The sequence below is a fragment of the Mya arenaria genome, chromosome 8, assembly GCF_026914265.1.
Source record: "Mya arenaria isolate MELC-2E11 chromosome 8, ASM2691426v1".
Classification (NCBI taxonomy): Eukaryota; Metazoa; Mollusca; class Bivalvia; order Myida; family Myidae; genus Mya; species Mya arenaria.
The window spans coordinates 45,396,597-45,415,862 of record NC_069129.1 but is presented as its reverse complement, the minus strand read 5'-3'; the positions used below and the strand labels follow the sequence as shown (position 1 = coordinate 45,415,862).

Here is a 19,266-nt window from a genome sequence, read left to right as displayed (position 1 = left end):
GACAATTGAAAATGTAATTCCACTACAAATGCATTGAAAGAGATGTATTTATTATATAACTGTTAACGAACAATTTCAATTCAACTTAGACAACAGGTTTTACGTCTTTGAGGTATTTTGAAGGTTCTCCTATCCAAAGTGTACCAATCAGTGTATAACGGACCTTTTAAGAAATAATTAGTTGTTTATATTAATGAATTCTGATTTAATACATTTACATCCGAATAAATTGATTGAACACTATGTATCGTAAAATACATCCTGTACATCATAAAAAGCTTTTATTTGAGTATTTTGTAAAATGGGCTAGAGGCCATTAATCTTGTTAATTGATTAAATGACCATAACATGTGAACTTATTTACCGTTTTAAACTAAAACCATCTCATAATGTGCGAGAGCCCAATATATGACTTAGACCTTTGGTATTGAATCATATACAACTTGCTTATTTACTATAAACTAGCCATTTGAGTATTTCAACCAAAGACAGAAGCTTATCAACATACAAGTATATTACATTTCAGGGAATAGCTGAACAAAAAAAGGTATTTGACTGTTTTCAGCTTCCTATTGCAATCTGCTCAAAGAAAGCAAACCCAAATACAGATTAAATTAAGCCCAAACAACGTTAACTTAGCTCACCACATAATTCATATCAAGGAAGGTAATATTGCGACATTTTCCTTACCAAGTTATGGTTCGTTAAGTAGGTACACATTGCATGTTATCCTCTACCGATTTACATTTCATACTTTTCCCTCCTTAATTAATCTTAAACAGATTTGAATGCCAAGAGAGGCACTTTCGGAAATGCAGGTCAAACAGTTACGAATTTCGAAATGACAACAAGCAGACATTACCATATATTTTCTCTTCAAAAAGCATTCAAAATCATGATGAAACATTCAATTCTTTGCTTAAACACCTAATTTGAAGGCAAGAAATATGGTTAAAAGATTCACAATAGTTGTGCATATTTTGTACATATATTGCTGTTATGTGTATCCATCTTGGTTATGCCTAATGTTTAAGACAACATATTTAAAGGGATGCAATTTGGTAACTATGGGTATCCAAATATTGGTTAATATATTCGAAACAAGTTGGTTTTGTAATGTAGTGATGCTTCGAATTTCATTCAGTATTTTCCGAAACATTTTATGTTCTGATGAATTATAGCAAATGTGTTTGCTGAAATTGAATACGTTTGCAAAAGGCAATACATTAGAGATGTTTCACTCAGAGTTACACTTCTTGTCATTTACGAGTGTTTTTTTTTGCTATGATAACGTGTTAAAGTGATATACTTGAAGCGAGATAAGATTGTTTAAACGGTTGCTCCAATATATCCTGCGATCAGTTGATGCCCAAATAAAATTTAACCTAGTTGTCTTAGTTCGGGTTGTTCGTACCATTAACCATGGGTTGTCACTGTTCTCCCGATTCGTTCGTTTGCAGGTGATGCCCTTTTCTGTTCGTTGAGTGCATTAAGAAAGTTTTTCTTTCTTGATATTAGTTTCTTCTTTTTACTCATTATAACTAGCAATAAGGTTCAGCTAGCAGCGACACAGTTAAAGCATCATACAGATTCACACATATATAAGGACAACACATGTATTTCCTCATTAGACATAAATACATGATATGACATTCATACAATTCTCATTACTATTACAGAGACATTCAAAACAGGTTCGTCGGCATGTGCATCCTGCACTGAATACTCTCTGTATACATTGTACAGATTGCTCCTACTTCAATGATGTTTATGAAACGAGATGCTTACACAATTATTCAAGCAGGTTTTTTACACTTAACACCACACTCAAAAAACTTCCTTTAAACAATGTATGCTTTGCTAATGTTAATGAAATGCTTCTTATGACACATAAATCTTTCGGCATTACGCAAAGATCTTGCTTTATCATGCAGTGTCGCATATAATTACTGAATAAAAAACGTCACTGCCTCTTTGTTGTTGTTTTTTTGGCATCATTTACTTTCCTGAATAAGTCATTGAGGCACCTCGCTTAAACACGTTTTGATTTAAATATTCGGAAAAGTAAACACAGAACGTGCAACGGGAACAGAACAAAGGCTGAAAACGTGATGTAGGGTGTTAGCTTGAGGTCCCGTAAGAAATGTGATGCTTATTGATGTCTTTCGTGCATTATTTTATTACTATTTTTGTGTGGGGGTGGGGGGGGGGGGGTAGGGCGCATATCTTTTCGTTCTGATATAATTCTTCCTGGTGAATGGACAGGCAAACTATCATTTCGTATCAGATTTATTGAAACCTTTTAACTTTGTAAGATGGGAAAAGACCTTCGTTGCCTGACCGCAAATGTTTTCCTTTTGAGTATCCATCCCAATGATTCCCGTAGTTTTGGATGGTGTCGCCAGCCTGAATATGGAAATTAAGAACACAGGTTTTATACAATTCCAAAATTACGTTACCAGATTGGAGACGGCAAACGCTTTAAATTATCAAATTAAGGTTTGCTAATATTTTGAAACATTTAATCTAATCGATTAAAAGTTTATTTCGTATAAATTAGGCCCCTTGAGCATGCAAAACGAGCTTGCATATATCTCATATTGTACACACGTTTATGAAATAAACATAAATATACCCTTTTATTGAATATATTATCATGATACTAAAAGGACAATGTCATATACATCAATGCCGTGATAAAATCATCATCTGTTCAATTTTAAGAAAAAAATAAATTTTTAATTATATTACATTGTTTATTATATCTTATAATTGCAATCAACTTCTGACAGATCAAACCTTAAAACTGAATTCATCTTCATTACGCGCGTCATGGTCGTACATTGCTATCCATCTCTCCGGGCTTCCACCACTAAAGTAGTAAATGTCGTCAAGGGACTTAACTCTCGAAGATAAATCTCCATGCTTTGTTTGCATTATCTCGTACGCAAGACGACATATCTTAAAAATAAACAGTTCGAAACTTGATATATCGTTAAATCATAGAATTTTATATAAGAAAAAGATAAAACAGCACACACTAATGGGAAACAACTAATCAAATACAGATTTTGTCCGCTCTGCAATAGTATTTGAACTCTACCTGTGATGATAGTGTACACACGATGTAATCACACATTGAAAGGAAGTGTACGTCCGTTATTACACCTTTCAACGATTCTAGAGTGTATCGGCTGCTAAGTTGGGCACTTATAGAAATATTCACATCACCTATGAAGCTGTACGTTGGATACCTAAAATTCACAATTTTGAAAATGATTATAACCATTTCATCAAACTGAATTACATTACCGAAAATATACATTATTACAATTTAAAAGCAGAATTGCTCCAAATGCTTACACGGAGAATCGTGTAAAGTTTTATCTATTGTACTATAATTTGTAGTTTGCATTTGTTTCATATTGTATGTCGCCTTTGATGACATTTATAGTTATGTTTTCGTCGTTTTGGTCATTTGTTTACAAAATCATTATAAAATAACGTATCCTCTTTACAAAATCATTATAAAATAACGTATCCTCTTTACAAAATCATTATAAAATAACGTATCCTCTTTACAAAATCATTATAAAATAACATATCCTCCTTACGTGTGTTCTGCTTCTCTAAACAATGAGGGGTCATCCGTGGCAAGGTAAACCTTTCGTTGTACAGTTGGTGTCTTTGTTTCTGCAACGTCAAACCACCTCTCTACATGGATCATGTACTCTTGTAAAGAATGAAACGAAGCTTCCCCATCAAGTTTATCTGTTCTTCGCACCTGAATTCTGATGAAACAATCTTAAGACAAAATAACACTGTTTTTTATTCATTTTGTTCTCGCTGACATGAAATTGAATCTAAGTACTGCAATGATTGTTTACCGTTTCATTTAACCAAGTATGCGAGGTCGTTTCGCGATCAACTTCATTAAAAACGTCTTATTACACACTACTACAGAAGGGATGGAGAATGAAAACATATATGAGCAAGAACAGTTAATACCATTTTCAAATAGTACAATTGCACTCTGAACACATGCTAAAATAAAACCAAACATACCCTACAATGGGATGATCGAATGTAAAACGTTTCTCCTTGTTTTTCAAACTTTCCTCAAGATTGTGATTTGGTCGAAAAATGTATCTCACAAATTGCCCCACCCACCACGGTCCGGGATGTCCGTGGAAATGTTGAATGCATTTTAGCAAAATGTCTGGCACCGCAAGCGGAAGATCGTTTCCCGTATTGAGATCTACGATTTGTAGTCGCGTAAGATGACCCATTCCTGCAGTAAGTAATTCGGTAAGCTATGTAATATGTTTTATTTACCGTCGTGGAAACATATTTGACTCTTTTGCCACTCTTCTATAAAAATAGATGGCAAGTTATTTCTCAAAACCACCCTTTCCTAAAGAACATAAGTATGTCGGTTAGTTACGTCTTTTTATTGAACAGAACATAACATACTTTTATTTGACGTATACCCACAAAGTACATGGTCATAGAATATAAATACATCTATTGAACTTCTATTGAACATGTCATATATTACAATATATCGTGGATTACATATTTGATCATGTTTTGAGTATAGAAATCTAGGATGTGTAGATGATCAATATCACCCATTCCGAATGTAAGTCAGTAACTGTTTAAAATATCGTGGATAACTTATTTCGTCATGTTTGACACTCTAGATTTAAAGTTTCTCAAGAGAACGGATTCCTAAAATAAGTCAATATGTTGGTATGTAACGTTTGAACATATTTGATAATGTTCGTTACTTTTGTGAAAACTATGGTGTGTATTTGCGCAATAATATCTTTAAACAAATTGATTAAGTAAGAAAATAAGTAAAGTTGCTACGTCATCGATAATATATTTTACTCTTTAAATAATAGTTTTTGTAGAACCTCGTTGTGTTGCACAAAAGACGGTATAAATAAAACATTCGAGAATTTCACTTAGTTTAATATTTAGCAAATGCAGTGTGTATCAAACATACTGCTCTTCAAGGGTAATTAGTTATAATACACATCTCTATCTCATCAACATGTTTCCAAAATTTGCTAATTGAGGCAACCTTATCGCACTTGTTATGACAAAAAGTATGGAGTTAATTTAAAAAAAAAATAATCTGAAATATCTTATTTGCTGATGATTCTTAATTGGTTTACATGTCTCCATTTTGAGAAGCATTCATAAAAATTTAATTTCTAAAATTTTCGCAGGACCAATGTCTTTTCATAAAAACATCTTGTTTTCCTTTTTTTCTTAACTTTGACTTCCCATGAGAAGAAGATACCTATACCACCTTGGCGATTAAAGGCAATGCATAAAGCTGTAGTTTTGATATTTAATGAAATATTCTTAATGGTTTGAAAAACTATCAAGACGGTAAAATAAAATATTAGATAAAAAAATAGTAACACAAAATCATGGAAAATTTGAAAATATGAGTAAAAACAATATTGCGACTGCAGCAGGATCTCCGTGGTATGCATTCGGGCTACATTTCCATTGCAGCATGGACGACCTTATTCTTTCAAAGGTCTTATATAACATATCAACATAATTTATCATTGTAGTGGAATTTGTCAATGATATAGGCACTTTTCGTTATCAGGAAGAAAGTAAGAAATACTGTTAATCAATCCTGATGCAATCAGACATGTAATTCGTTCATCATACATAAAACAAATAAAATGGCCGAAATACATGGTTTAGTTATAAAAATGAAAGCAAAAGGTTTAAATACGCTATCTTAACATTACTTTTGATAACATCTGGATGGTTTTCGTGGCATGTTTTGCTCAGTGGACGAAAGACAGTATCCCAGCCAGTCTTTGAGTACCGCCATCCTTTAGAAACCAAAACCATAGTTCGATTCGTTGCATAGGCGACCATGAGACAATAAGTAACATGGTGCATCTGGCATCCAAATCCACAAGTTTTATCTAATTTGCAAACGAACATATCTGCGGTCGAACAGTTCAAAGGGTTCTGAAACATAGTCAACAATGTTGTTTCATTGTTTTATTCTAAATCAGACGGATAGAATCTAACGAAGCAATATTTATTGTAAATGAAACTGTGGCTGGTAGCTGTCTCTCTTCGCCATACAGCTGTTTCTCCTCTTTTGTAACTCATTGACATTGAAGTGGTTATTTATTCATTGGCACGCTGTTGTAGAAAGGATATATACGAAATATCAGTACTGATTAAGTATAATTTAAGTACAATAAAATATACGAATGAATGTATACGAACTTTCCCCGAAACCATTTTAAATCAAAAACGATTTTAAAATGTGTGATAAAACTCTATTGATTTTTTTTATTGTACTAGTTAGTCAAATTATTTTATTTTCAAAGTATTAAAAGCGATATAATGAGTACAACAAAAGTTTAAGTGTATAATGATTATGCAAAGTACAATGTTATGAGGAGTTTTATTTAACTTAAGGTGAAAATTTAATATATGTTTCGTTACGGTTCCCCTACCTAGTGTACATATCACAATATACATTCTTTTCATAAAAGGGGGCAACTGTCCTTTGTTAAATTATATGTGTTTTGAACATTTATTGCCTTTCCACATTTTTTGAGCATGAAACTTGATACAATTGTTTGCATAACCTAAGGACGTACAAAAAACATTAGGAAGGATTGAACTTTGATATTAATCATATATTAGTATCTTTAAGATATACATGCGTTGTAAAAACATAAAGTGCCGTTTAAATATTCCGTGTGTGGGTTACCTGATCTCAAACAGCATCCGGATTAAGTTTGCAAATCCGGAATTTTTGCAAACTTAATTTCTTTGTTTTTCACCCAATGTTTTTTATTTGTATATTATATCAACAGGTTTGGTAATACTAACAAGAGATATTTTTTTATTCCTAATATTTGATTTAGAAATATGTTTTTTTGTAGTTAAAGTCAGCTTTTCCAATGGGAATCCCATTTGGAAATTGGCCTTTTTCAAGCTTTTCCAATTGGAAAACTGATTCATCATTATCAAAACTCTGGTGAATGAGAATGTATGAATATGGTGATGATATATCAATAGTTGGAATTGAGAAAAAATAGAAGCATTCACTGAAACAGGTGAAAGTAATATGAAAACCTGTCGCTGCCATAGCTAAATAAAGTAAATGCAACGACGTAGCTCAAAGAATTTGGTGTGGTTTGCATTGTGCAGGCCACTTAAAAAGGTTATGAATGTTATGTTAGTGGGAATATTAACAGACAATTAAGACATCACATTTTAACCAAAGAAAATATTATAAAAATATGTCGTTGTCATAGCTAAGGTAAATGCAATGGTGTAGCTCAAGGAATTTGGTCGAAGCACTAACGGATTAAGCACCCGGCGTGCGCCCCCTCTAAAATAATCCAAGTTTACTGTTTTCATCAATATCAGAGAAACAAAGATAATAAAATTCACTCATAATGCACCATTTCCGACTACAAATTATTAAATTTTTCCTGAGGGAGTAACCCCAAATCCCCATACAACAGCTCATGGCATACACTTTCGGTTCTGAGGGAGGGGCACATGTCAAAAGTTGCGGACCTTAGTTACGCCCCCTCTAACATCAATTCCTGGAACCGCCCCAGCGATGTGCCATGTTACCACAAGCTGGGTGAGATTTAATAAAAACGCTACTGTTTCTGTTGTGAATAAACCAAGATGATACTTGACATCTACTTGTACAAATTACCTGCATGCACTTGCACTATTTAGCGCGTTATTGCTATGTGTGTCACAAGATTAATTCCCCGCGTACTGTTAGGATTTAGCATTCTCAAACAACTGTTGAATAGGATTTTTAGCTGATAGCTATTTTCTATTTGTTTGGAGTTGATGAAAACCATAAGCTTATATTATCAACCTGAAGTCGGTTTCCTAGTCTTAATTTTTAGAGGCTACAAAACATATTCCTGGTGGGGATCAAACCCACAACCTTTACGGTGAAAGATGGACACAAATACATGCATGCCATATTTCTGAGAGGCTTCGCAGGGGATTTTGGTCTTAATCCCAAGAGATTTTGGTCTGAATTCCAGGCGATTTACGTCTAAATTCCAGTATATTTTGATATATGACCAAGTGATTTAACAAAACTGAGCACAATATCAACATTTATTATAAGACTTAATACAGAAATCTGAATGCATGTTAACTTATATTTATTTGATGCTCTAGTATACATACAATTAATGAATAAATAATATAGTATGTAATTATCATCAATTGTCAATGCTACAGATAAATATATAATACATCAAAAAAGCAAGATAGAATTTTTACAAGTTATACTTATTTTAATAAGTAAATTATTATAGCAGTGAGCAAGGTAATATACTTTTCATTACTAATTTTATAAGGTTAGGATTCCGAGGGATTTTGCCTCCCCCCCTGGGGAATATATGGCATACACAAACCAAACTTACACTATCACTTGTTTCAATTGAACATTATTATTCATTAACCATTTTGATTCAATCAGCATTCACATTTAGGCAAATCACCATGATTTGCTTTAAAATTTAACTCATTCTATCTATCTTCTTGCTATTTGTAACATCAGACAGACCTTGTACTCCATTTGTACCAAGATTAAATAAATAATGATCTGTATTATAAGATAGCACAATTTGTAAAAAAAAAAAGACTCTTCCATTAATCCTTTTATGAAATTCAAAAAGCCATTGCATTATTCTTCATATTGACAAACAAGAAATAAAGATAGTTCATATATGCAATTATCTATTTTATTTTATTTAAACAATCATTTGTTATCCATTTAATTCAGTTCTAACAAGTTCATGTAAGTAATTCCAATTTCAATAAATTGAGAGTTAATAAACAGTCACATGACAATTCCTTATATTAGACCTTGTCAGATGGAAAGCTATTATTAGGACACAAGTGATGTTTGTTCCTGCATCTGAGCTGCCTAATTGCAGCCAATTAGAAATTTTGCATAAAATGTATTTGGGTTAATTTAGGGTTATAACTCCCCATCCCGACAATTTTGAAGATTATGCTTAAGAAAAGTTATAGGTTAAAAAGAAAAATATAATGTAAGGAATATAGGCAATGTAAACTTTACAGATATACAAAATGCTGCTTTAAAGGGACTATACACCATATTGGCACCAAACAAAGTTTTTTTGGTAAAGAATCTCAGGACAATTATTTAAAAAAATGTTTTACTCTTTGATATCACAATTGTTAAAGAAATACCAAAATGTAAAAAACAATCGGTTTGAGATCGGGTTCGAACTTGTGTCGCCAAAATTGCAGTGTTGTATCCACTGTGCTACGTAGGCTTACCCTAAACATTTGGAAAATTTAAGCTAACTTGGTAATATCACGTGGTAACTTCGACTAGCCAACCACGCATAATAATGAATTCTACTATATATACATACCTAGTAATCTTTTTAACGAAAAAACTTCGAAAATAAATTAATTGTAAACTATGTGGTACTTCAGTTAGTTAGTTTCAATGCACTGTACACATAAATTCCAAGTTTATGTCAGTTTTCCACATTTTGCTTATTTATTCGCTATTTTATCATACGGCCCTTTAAGGTCTAGTAAAGTATCAAACATTATGTTTATAACAGTTTTGAGGCTTGTAAGTCTAAGCTTCTCTTTATTTTATTTTAACTAGGATGCGGGGTCACCAGGGTGCGGGGGTATTTGGCGTGGATTTACCTGGGATTGGGTGGACTGATATTAAAAATCCACCGTATTCCCCGGAATGGGGGGGTGCAACCTTCCTACCTACCTGGTTCTTTAGGGAAATTGTAGGAAGAAATATATGACTAACACATGGGTGTTTGAGATATCCATTTTGCAAAACTTAAGTGTCATTCATCTTCTGTAAAGCTCAGTAAACAAATTCGTCTGACAGATTCACAGCAGATAGTATTGATTAAAGTAACATGTTGTGATTACCCGGTTTGAAGTCACATTCAAATACAAGTACATACAAGTATTAATCATTAAACAAATGTTTGCAATGTAACAACTTGCACAACTCATTAGAATCAAATTATAGCATCTGGTCAGCTCTAACTGATATTACGGACCTAATTTTGTTTAAAAGAATCACGTGAAACAGTTTTTAAGACTGAGGGAGTGTGTATCAACCAGATATGAATCTTGTACAAGTTATAGTGACTCGCTCATGGTTTGTAAACTGTGTTGTACTTTTTTTTTCAAATACGAAATCAAGTGTATCAAATTATCAGGAGTGTTAGAACTAAGATACTCACAACTGGAACCCTTCAACAAATGCTGATATATACTTAAATACAGTCTTTGAAGTCAATATTAATGATTTCTAAAAGTTATGTATGAACCCCTATTGCTGAGTGGTTATGCTATCGGTTTTCTTATCTTTTTTCAACAAGCGTAGGTTCGACCCCGATTAAAACCAGATTTTATTTACATACGTTCATTGTATTTTGTTATCAAAAAGTTAAGTTAACATTATTCAAGTGTTTTTGATGCATTACCTGGAATATATTGTTTGGTGCCAAAACATGAGAGAGTCCCTAACAGATTGACGTGGAAAGTGATTTATATGAGCTTCAGCGAGCTAACATGTACCAGTTTTTTGGTGAACAATTGTAAACTCCATTTTAAAAGGTACAAGATGATTCTCATATGAGTATAAATCATATGTTGTTTTTTGCTTTTCTGCCATGTTGTATAATGACAGGCCTAGCTATTACAATGTAGTAAAGGGACTATGGCAATAGGCTATACCAATATCATTTATTTTGTAATGCAAGATGCACTAGCCCAACATACAGTTCGATATTCTTTCTAAAACATATACCCAAACTCTGATGTTATGATTAACTGTGTTTGGGGTAGGCTTTTCATGGGCACATGGTGAAGGATATGTAATAATATCATACTGCAGAACAGTGTCTACGAAATACATAACTATGTTAGGTATAACAATTCACATGCCTCATCATTAAATTATAACATCTTTACTAAAAATAAAGACAATGGTAAAATGTGGTAAGTGTAAAGGTACTGTCAACCAAAAACAACATTTCAAGCGTATAGTTTAATATTTGCTCCAAAATGAATAACTAGTCGTTCGTGACCACATTTAATCGATTAAAAACTGGCCCCTGAGGAGAAGAAACCAGTTTAAAGACATTTACAAAAATGGAAGTTGTGTCACTGGTTGAGTTAGAATACTTCAGGTAGTTTTTGATATGATTTATTGCATAAAAATACAATAAGTGATGCTTAAAACTTATCGCTAAGACATCGGCACAAAAGTGTTAGCATGAAATTGAATGGATACAACGTCAGGACTCAGGCACAGTAAACAATAAAAACACCATAAAATCACAATATATTCCTAAAGAAATTTCCAATTGGAATTAAGCCCATTGCCAATATTTCCAATTGGAAGATTTCAATTGGATATGATTCCAATTGGAGTTTTCCAATTTCCTGATTTTTCCCATATTGAATAATGGGAAAGTGAGAATTTTCCAACAAAAATTGTTGGGCTGCTTTTCCAATAGGAAAATGCAAAAGTTGACTTTAAATGCTAAAAAAAACATATTTCTAAATTAAATATCAGGAATAAAAAAATGTCTCTTATTAGTATTACCAAACCCGTTTCAATAATACAAAAAAATTGCAACAATAATCCGGATGCTGTTCTCAAATATTTTGGATTCATTTCCGTTTTAAGTATGTTTGCTGTTTTCCGCTAGGTTCTTAGCACATAATGAAATTGGTATGGCCTCATTAATTCTTAGCTAGATTACTAACACACATAAGCTATGTATGAGTTTCATTGTAAACAACTTGAAAATATTGGCTATACGTGCCTGGATTGAGTCTAGTTGCTCTTGGACAAATCTGCTCACCTCGTTTGATCGCAAATTTCGCCATTTTTCAAACTCGTCCTCCAATGTGTCATGTGCCGATAAAATCGCCCTGTAAAAGTATAGAAGGGTCCTCTTTGTCAGTACTAACACTGATGAAAGAGAAATAAATGTTTAATTAATGTTGTAAGGCAAATGGTATTGCCAGAAGTCCATGATTGCGTTGTCCTAAACAGAAGTTAAACCTAAAAGTAAATAATTTGGGACTTTGCAATGTTTTGCAAATGCTATACACTCAGCTATATAGTTGTTCTACTATGTTCGTGTATTTTTACTAACGTCTAATGAATGTTATACTTTAATCAAACATGCTTTTAGGAAGTTGTGGACCTGCAAACTAGTTTAAGCCCCCAGTAGACTCGTTTGCTTGTGAACTCGTGTTTTACCGACCGTTTAAAGGTGCTAATCCCATCATTTATCGATGAAGCCATTTTAACGAGTCTGAAGTCTGTTTTTGGTGTTTGTTTATTATGTTTGTGGTTTTCATATGTGTCTGTTTTTGCTCTTTGTCGTCTGTGCCCCTAACCAAGATTTATGTTATGTATTTTACTGGGATTGTCCCAGTGCTTTTCATTGTATTATATAGATAATATGATATACTGAAGGTATCAAATATATCATGCTTCATTAAAATGGCAGTTTAACAAATAAATGAATAATCACAGATACTACTAACATACTTACGTATGAAGGTGAGAGCCAAAAGCAAGGATGTCTTTAATAGATTCAGTTTCTGTTTCTACGCTTTGGCTTATCAGTCGTTTAAGTTGGCTATCCATGTACATCCACATTTCTTGTGATAACCTCCTTGTTTCCCTCCTTGCATCCTCATACTTAGGATCAGGGATGTAAGAGGTTGACGTATCTAAATACAATTTTAATTCTAGAGTAGTAATTATAGCAATTCAGTTTTGTAACTCATTTCGGAATGTTTTAAATAATTGAGTCATTGTATATCACAGAATGTTTTCCAGAAGCAAAATACTGATAAAGCTAGAGTAAAAGAGCTGTTAACAGAACTTCACGTGCATTTTTGAATTATTATTCTTAATCTAATCGTGGAGAATTTTATAGTTACAATGTTATTTGTGTTTCCGATGGAAATTATTTCCAACATATCATTATATATTTCATGCGTAGTGAAGTGAAAAGAGCATGCAAAACAGGAAGAATATGAAATGTCTCTCTAAGGTATCAGAAGGTGACATGCTAGTTTGTCCAATTTGAAGAAAGGCAGCATTGCATTACAATATAGCTCACACTAGGACCAAGGCATCGGTTAAAAATATCATAGATTGTTTTTTATGTCTAACGTATGTACGACCGGTAAGTGAATTTCCATATTGCCTATAATAAATGACAAGTATAACTAAAATGTTTCGTTAATTGTTACAAATTGTTACAAATGTCTTTGCGACTCTGTAAAATACATATATCGATATATGTCAAGGCAACAAAAAACACATGTATTACAGAACAGTTTTACTATGTGTAAATTTTCTATGTTCTGCAAATTTACGACTGTCATGACAACACAATAGCACAACAAAAGTTATCGAATCATAAAACACATTAACACGAATAATCATACTACCTTCGGGATAATCCGTTGTCACTATAAAAATAATTAAAATGCTTAATGATATAAATATATATAACGATGCCACTATGCACAACACATGTTTTAAACTCATCTTCACAAACGTTTTTAAATATTTCCTGCAGTGGTTAAGTACACGTGTGTAACATATGGCTACTCGGTACATAACCAATTTGTTAGGTTGATTATCAAGAAGTTACATTGATCGGATTTTCGATCAATATAGCTATAAAGCAATGATTGCGGTATCAATTGATTGCCCGTGGGAGCTTCAAAATCATTTAAATGAATTTATAACTTAATATTAAAAAGTAGGACTTATGTATCAGTGTAATACAAAATGTCTTTCTTTCTTTGTCCAAATAGGACCAATTTCAGAGTAAAATTCAAACACCTTGCTTTCTATTAAGTAGTAGGACAAATTTTTCAGAAGTATTCATAATGCCTTGCTCTCGTTGTCCAGGTAGGACCAATGTTACATTATTATACTAATGTTACAGTATATTGCATTATACCTAGCCCTCTATGTAAGAGTAGGACCAATGTTACAGTATATCTCATATAACTTTTCTCTATATATACAAGTAGGACCTGATTCACAGTACAATTCATAATACCTTTTTATGTCCCAATATGACCAATATATAACTCATTATACCTTGGTCCGTATGTCACAGTTGTACAGATGTTAAAGTAAAATAATAATGCCTTGTCCTTTTCGTCCAAGTAGGTCCAATGTTACAGTACAATTTATAAGGCCCTGCTCTCTATGCCCAAGCAGGACATATGTTACAGTATGATTTATAGTATTTTGCTCTCTATGTCCAAGCAGGGCCAGTGTAACAGTACAGTTCATAACACCTTGTTCTCCATGTCCCAATAGGACAAGTATAACAATATAGGTCATAAAACATTGCGTTCTTTGTCCAAAAGGGACCACCGTTACACTATAATGCATATTACCTTGCTCATCATGTCCAAGTAGAACTGATGGTACTAATTGCATACTACTTGCTCTCTATGTCAAACAAGGGCCAGTATCATAGTACCATTTATTTCATAATTCCTTGCTCTTTTTGTCCTCTTACGAACAGTATAATATATAATACATAGCTCTCTATGTCCAAGTTTGGCCAGTAAGTTATTTATGTATAATATCAAGGACACGTGGCCATCAAAAAATTTCTCACACTGAACTAGTAAACCAGTTACCAAATATATTTTCTAAAATCATTTCATATTTATACACATTTATATCATAATAATTCAGTTTATTTATTGATTTTATGAATATGTAATAAGTTTGTTCTCAGACAAAAGTTTCTAAATCTTATTTTAGCTCATTTGTTTTAGTGTTGCTTTCATAGAAAAGCTTTGAGACATCGAGTTATGATTCACCACACACTGAGTACCAGTTTTAAAGACACAGCGTTATGGTTCACCACACACTGATTACCAGTTTTAAGGACACAGCGTTTTGGTTCACTATACACTGAGTACCAGTTATAAATACACCTTGTCATGGTTCACCGCACACTGTGTACTGGTTTTAAAGACACCAAGTTAAGGTTCATACACACTGATTACCAGTTTTGAACACACTGCATTATGGTTTAACACACATTGGGTACCAGTTTTAAATACGTCGAGTTATGGTTCACTATACACTGTGTACTGGTTTTGAAGACACCGAGTTATGGTTCACAACACACTGAATACCAGTTTAAAAGACACTGTGCCATGGTTCACCACACACTGAGTACCAGTTTTAAAGAGACCGAGTTATGGTTCACAACACACTGAGATCCAGTTTTAAGGCACCGGGTTATGGTTCACCACAAACTGAGAGTCAGTTTTACAGACACCGAGTAATGGGTCACCACACACTGAGTACCAGTTCTAAAGACACTGAGGGAGTCATGGTTCACCACACACTGACTACCAGTTTTAAAGACACAACGTTATGGATCACCATACAACGAATACCGGTTTTAAAAACACGAGTTTTGGTTTTCCATACACTCAGAAATGGTTTTCAATACATGTTGTCATGGTTCACCAAACATTGAGTACCGGTTTTAAAGACACCGAATTATGGTTCACAGTACACCGAGTATTGGTTTTAAAGACACCGAGTCATAGTTCACCACACACTGTGAACCGGCTTTAAAGACACCGAACATTTGGTGCTGGTTTTAAAGACGGGCAAGTCTTCGTTTACCATACACTGAGTACTAGTTTGATAGACACCGAGTGATGATGTTACAACAGACAAAGTCACTGTACATGTATAAAGTATTGATTCATGAATGATCATTGTTACATATACATCGAGTTTTAGACGTTAAGCCTCGTATTCATTTCAATTGGGTCAGACAGGTCTAACAATAGTAATGTTATCGATAATGTAACAGGTCTATTAGTTAAATAATGTGTGTTTCTATTGAACGCTCTTTAACTTGTTAAGAATGGTTTGATGAGAAACGTCTATGTGAAAATATAATATTTGTATAGCACGAACTAAACGCTATATAGGCAGCATTTATTCGGAATCGTAGTCGTAAGTCTAGTCAAAGGAATACAATTATGTTCGGGATCAGGTCCATTATTTGATGTAAGATACAATTTTAAACGAGAGTCTTTATCCACTAAATACGAAAAAAGGCTCCAAACGTAAGAAGGGGTGTTTGATGGAGCACCCTCAAGAATAATTTGCCTAATTTTAGTCTAAAACTGTGCATATTGACGTGATTCGTGCATATTTGTACACACCGTTGATCTGTAAAAACGTTTGGGCAATTTTCTGGAGGGTGGGTTAGCGCACATCTTGTCCCGTACTGTAAGCTACCATAACAAAATACAACGCTACTTCAGTAATTGACGTACTTGTCATTTCTCTTTCTGTTCCCTTCGGTAATAAAATAAAAAGATAGGCACACTATCCTTTCGTATTAGATTTATTGAAACTTCAAAAACATGATTGATTTTGTGAGATGGAAAAAGGCCGTGATTGTTCGACCGCGAATGTTTTCCACTTTCAATGTCACCGGCCTGAGGACTGGTTTTCTGAAAAAAAAATACTTTCAAAAATACCAAAAGTACGTTGCCATATTAAACTAGAAACATGCTTAAAACACATGATTAGGAATAAATAGGAATAAATATAAATTATCACCATCATTCTAAAAGACAAATATAGCAAAGCAATGCTAACATCATTATTTGTAAATTTAAAAAACAACAACAACATCAAAGTAATGTATGCATTATATCTTCATGTAACACCCAATTTTAGACATTTTAAACCTTAATTAATCTTATCTCGCGCTTCATTGTCGTAGATTGCTATTTATCTCTCCGTGTTTCCACAACCACTTAAATAGTATATGTCGTCAAGGGACTTAACTCTCATAGATGTATCTCCAATCCTCGTCTGCATTATCTCGCAACACCGTTTGAAGTAAGCAGTTCGTTGCACCATTATTTTTATATAATCGTTATATCATTGAATGTATTATTTATGAAAGACAGATATTAATGTAATGGTATTAATACATAACAAAAAAAGACCATACATTGAGTATTAGTGTTAAAACATCTAACCGAAGAGTGTTTTTGTTAATATAAGAGAAGTTATCAATTTGAAATTTAGAATTAAATATTTTCGATCGAGTTTTCGCCTGTAAGCATCTCTCACTTTCGTAACCTATATTTCTAGAGGCCTTAACAAAAAAGTTATAGAGTGTATAAGCTGAATGATTGCTTGTATACAAAGTGAAAAAAGAAAATGCTTTGACTCAATACTGTGTTCCTAGTTAAAGTGTACCATTCTTTTACCTATTTTAGCTATTTTTCTATTGAGTCCTTGCATCTTTTTGTCTTTTCGACGGCTAGTGCACTTACATGGGCACTATACGGCCGGTTAACTTTGTTTAAACACCTTCTACGTTGGGCGAGGAAGTTTTATGCAGTTTTTGTGGGATGCAGAATCAGAATAAGCGTGCGTTTTTAAAGGTGTTATTAAGACACGAGCTGTAAGACATGGTAATATTTATAACAAAAGGCATTTGTTACCCAATAAGAGCGTACCGCATATTAGCGATTTATATATGTGCTCTTTAAATTATTACTCTTTATATCAATGTAAGAACTCTCGATGTAACACGAACGTCTTGCAATACCTCAAATAATTAATGCAAAAAATATCAGTCTGATACTAGTTTACCACGAAAATCACGAAAATACGTTTTGAAACAGTGGTAGTCTATCCCCCCCCCAACCCCACCACCAACAATCCCGGCAGTTGTCTGTATACTGAACAAATTAGCTATATATTGCATTTCAATTGTATAATAGCTATAAATTGCCTTACAATTGTATCATAGCTATATATTGCCTTTCAATTGTATCATAGCTATATATTTTGTTTTGATTGTATCAAAGCTATATATAGCCTAAAACACAAACGCAGAAAGGATGCTAGTTGGAATGTACGTTTTCAAGGCTCTCTGTTGTTAAGCATTGAATTGTCAATTGTTCTTTGCTTGTCAATCAGTTTAACGCTCACATTGCAATTAAACACTGACGACGAGGCCTGATTATACCGACCAAACCAGAACATGCACAAGGACGCAACCTGGTCATACCGCCCAAACTAGAACATGCACCTGGACGAGTCCTGGTATTACCACCCAAACTAGATCATGCAGCGTGACGAGACCTGGTTATACCGCCCAAACTAGAACAAGCACCGGGACGAGACCTGGTTATACCGCCCAAACTAGAACATGCACCGTGATGAGACCTGGTTATACCACCCACACTAGAACAAGCACCGGGACGAGACCTGGTTATACCGCCTAAAGAAGAACATGCATTGTGACGAAACCTGGTTAAACCGCCCAAACTAGAACATGCACTGTGATGAGACCTGGATTTACCGCCCAAACTAGAACATGCATCGGGACGAGACCTGGTTATACCGCCCAAACTAGAAAAAGCACCGGGACGAGACCTGGTTATACCGCCTAAAGAAGAACATGCATTGTGACGAAACCTGGTTAAATCGCCCAAACTAGAACATGCACTGTGATGAGACCTGGATTTACCGCCCAAACTAGAACATGCATCGGGACGAGAACTGATTATCCCGCCTCAGAACATTCACCTGGACGAGACATGGTAATACCGCCCAAACTAGAACATGAGCCAGACGAGACCTGATTATACCACCCAAACGACAATACGCACCGGGACGAGACCTAGTAATACCACCTAGATTAGAACATGTACCGTGACGATGCCTGGTTATACCACTTAAACTAGAACGTGCATCGTGACGAGATCTGATTATACTGCCAAAATCAGAACATGCATAAGGACGAGACCTGGTTATACGGCCAAACCTAGAACATGCACCGTGACGAGACCTGGTTATACCGCCCAAACTAGAACATGCACCGGGACGAGATGACATTCGCAATTCTGAATGCTGGTGGCTGTGAATCATGTTAATGGCACGATCAATTAGTTTTAGGGTATTCCAGAAGTTTTAAGCTATTGGTTTTTTCTCCGAAACATTATTTGATTAGAAGGCAATCGTGACTTTTGGGCGAAGTTAAAATCGACACATTGAAAAACTTATAAACCTCAGTGGTTCTGTGGGCCAATGACACTTGAGGATTTATCAATATTTCTGTTCATTAATTGACG

At 34.0% G+C, this 19,266-nt stretch overlaps 1 protein-coding gene across 2 annotated transcripts; it reads right to left on the bottom strand.

Moving 5' to 3' along the window:
- Nucleotides 1-877: 877 nt before the first annotated feature.
- LOC128243198 (alpha-(1,6)-fucosyltransferase-like) lies at nt 878-13,691 on the bottom strand. Of its 2 annotated transcripts, none has more exons than XM_052960801.1 (9): nt 13,549-13,691; nt 12,639-12,819; nt 11,898-12,006; nt 5,781-6,009; nt 4,066-4,291; nt 3,615-3,791; nt 3,104-3,254; nt 2,800-2,961; nt 878-2,406 (listed from the first exon to the last, which is right to left on the bottom strand). In XM_052960801.1, the coding sequence occupies exons 1-9, from the start codon at nt 13,646-13,648 to the stop codon at nt 2,290-2,292; spliced, it is 1,452 nt and encodes a 483-aa protein (XP_052816761.1). In that variant the 5' UTR covers nt 13,649-13,691; the 3' UTR covers nt 878-2,289. The 2 variants fall into 2 exon arrangements, with proteins under 2 accessions (XP_052816761.1, XP_052816762.1); XM_052960802.1 differs by having other exon boundaries at nt 11,937-12,006.
- Nucleotides 13,692-19,266: the final 5,575 nt, after the last annotated feature.

Bases quoted from the DNA above. Each gene is read 5' to 3' on its own strand.
- LOC128243198 (XM_052960801.1), bottom strand. From the start codon at position 13,648: ATGAGTTTAAAACATGTGTTGTGCATAGTGGCATCGTTATATATATTT. The intron at 12,820-13,548 runs GTAGTATGATTA...AATTGTATTTAG, and splicing joins GACAACGGATTATCCCGAAG to ATACGTCAACCTCTTACATC. The intron at 12,007-12,638 runs GTAAGTATGTTA...ATACTTTTACAG, and splicing joins TTTGGCTCTCACCTTCATAC to GGCGATTTTATCGGCACATG.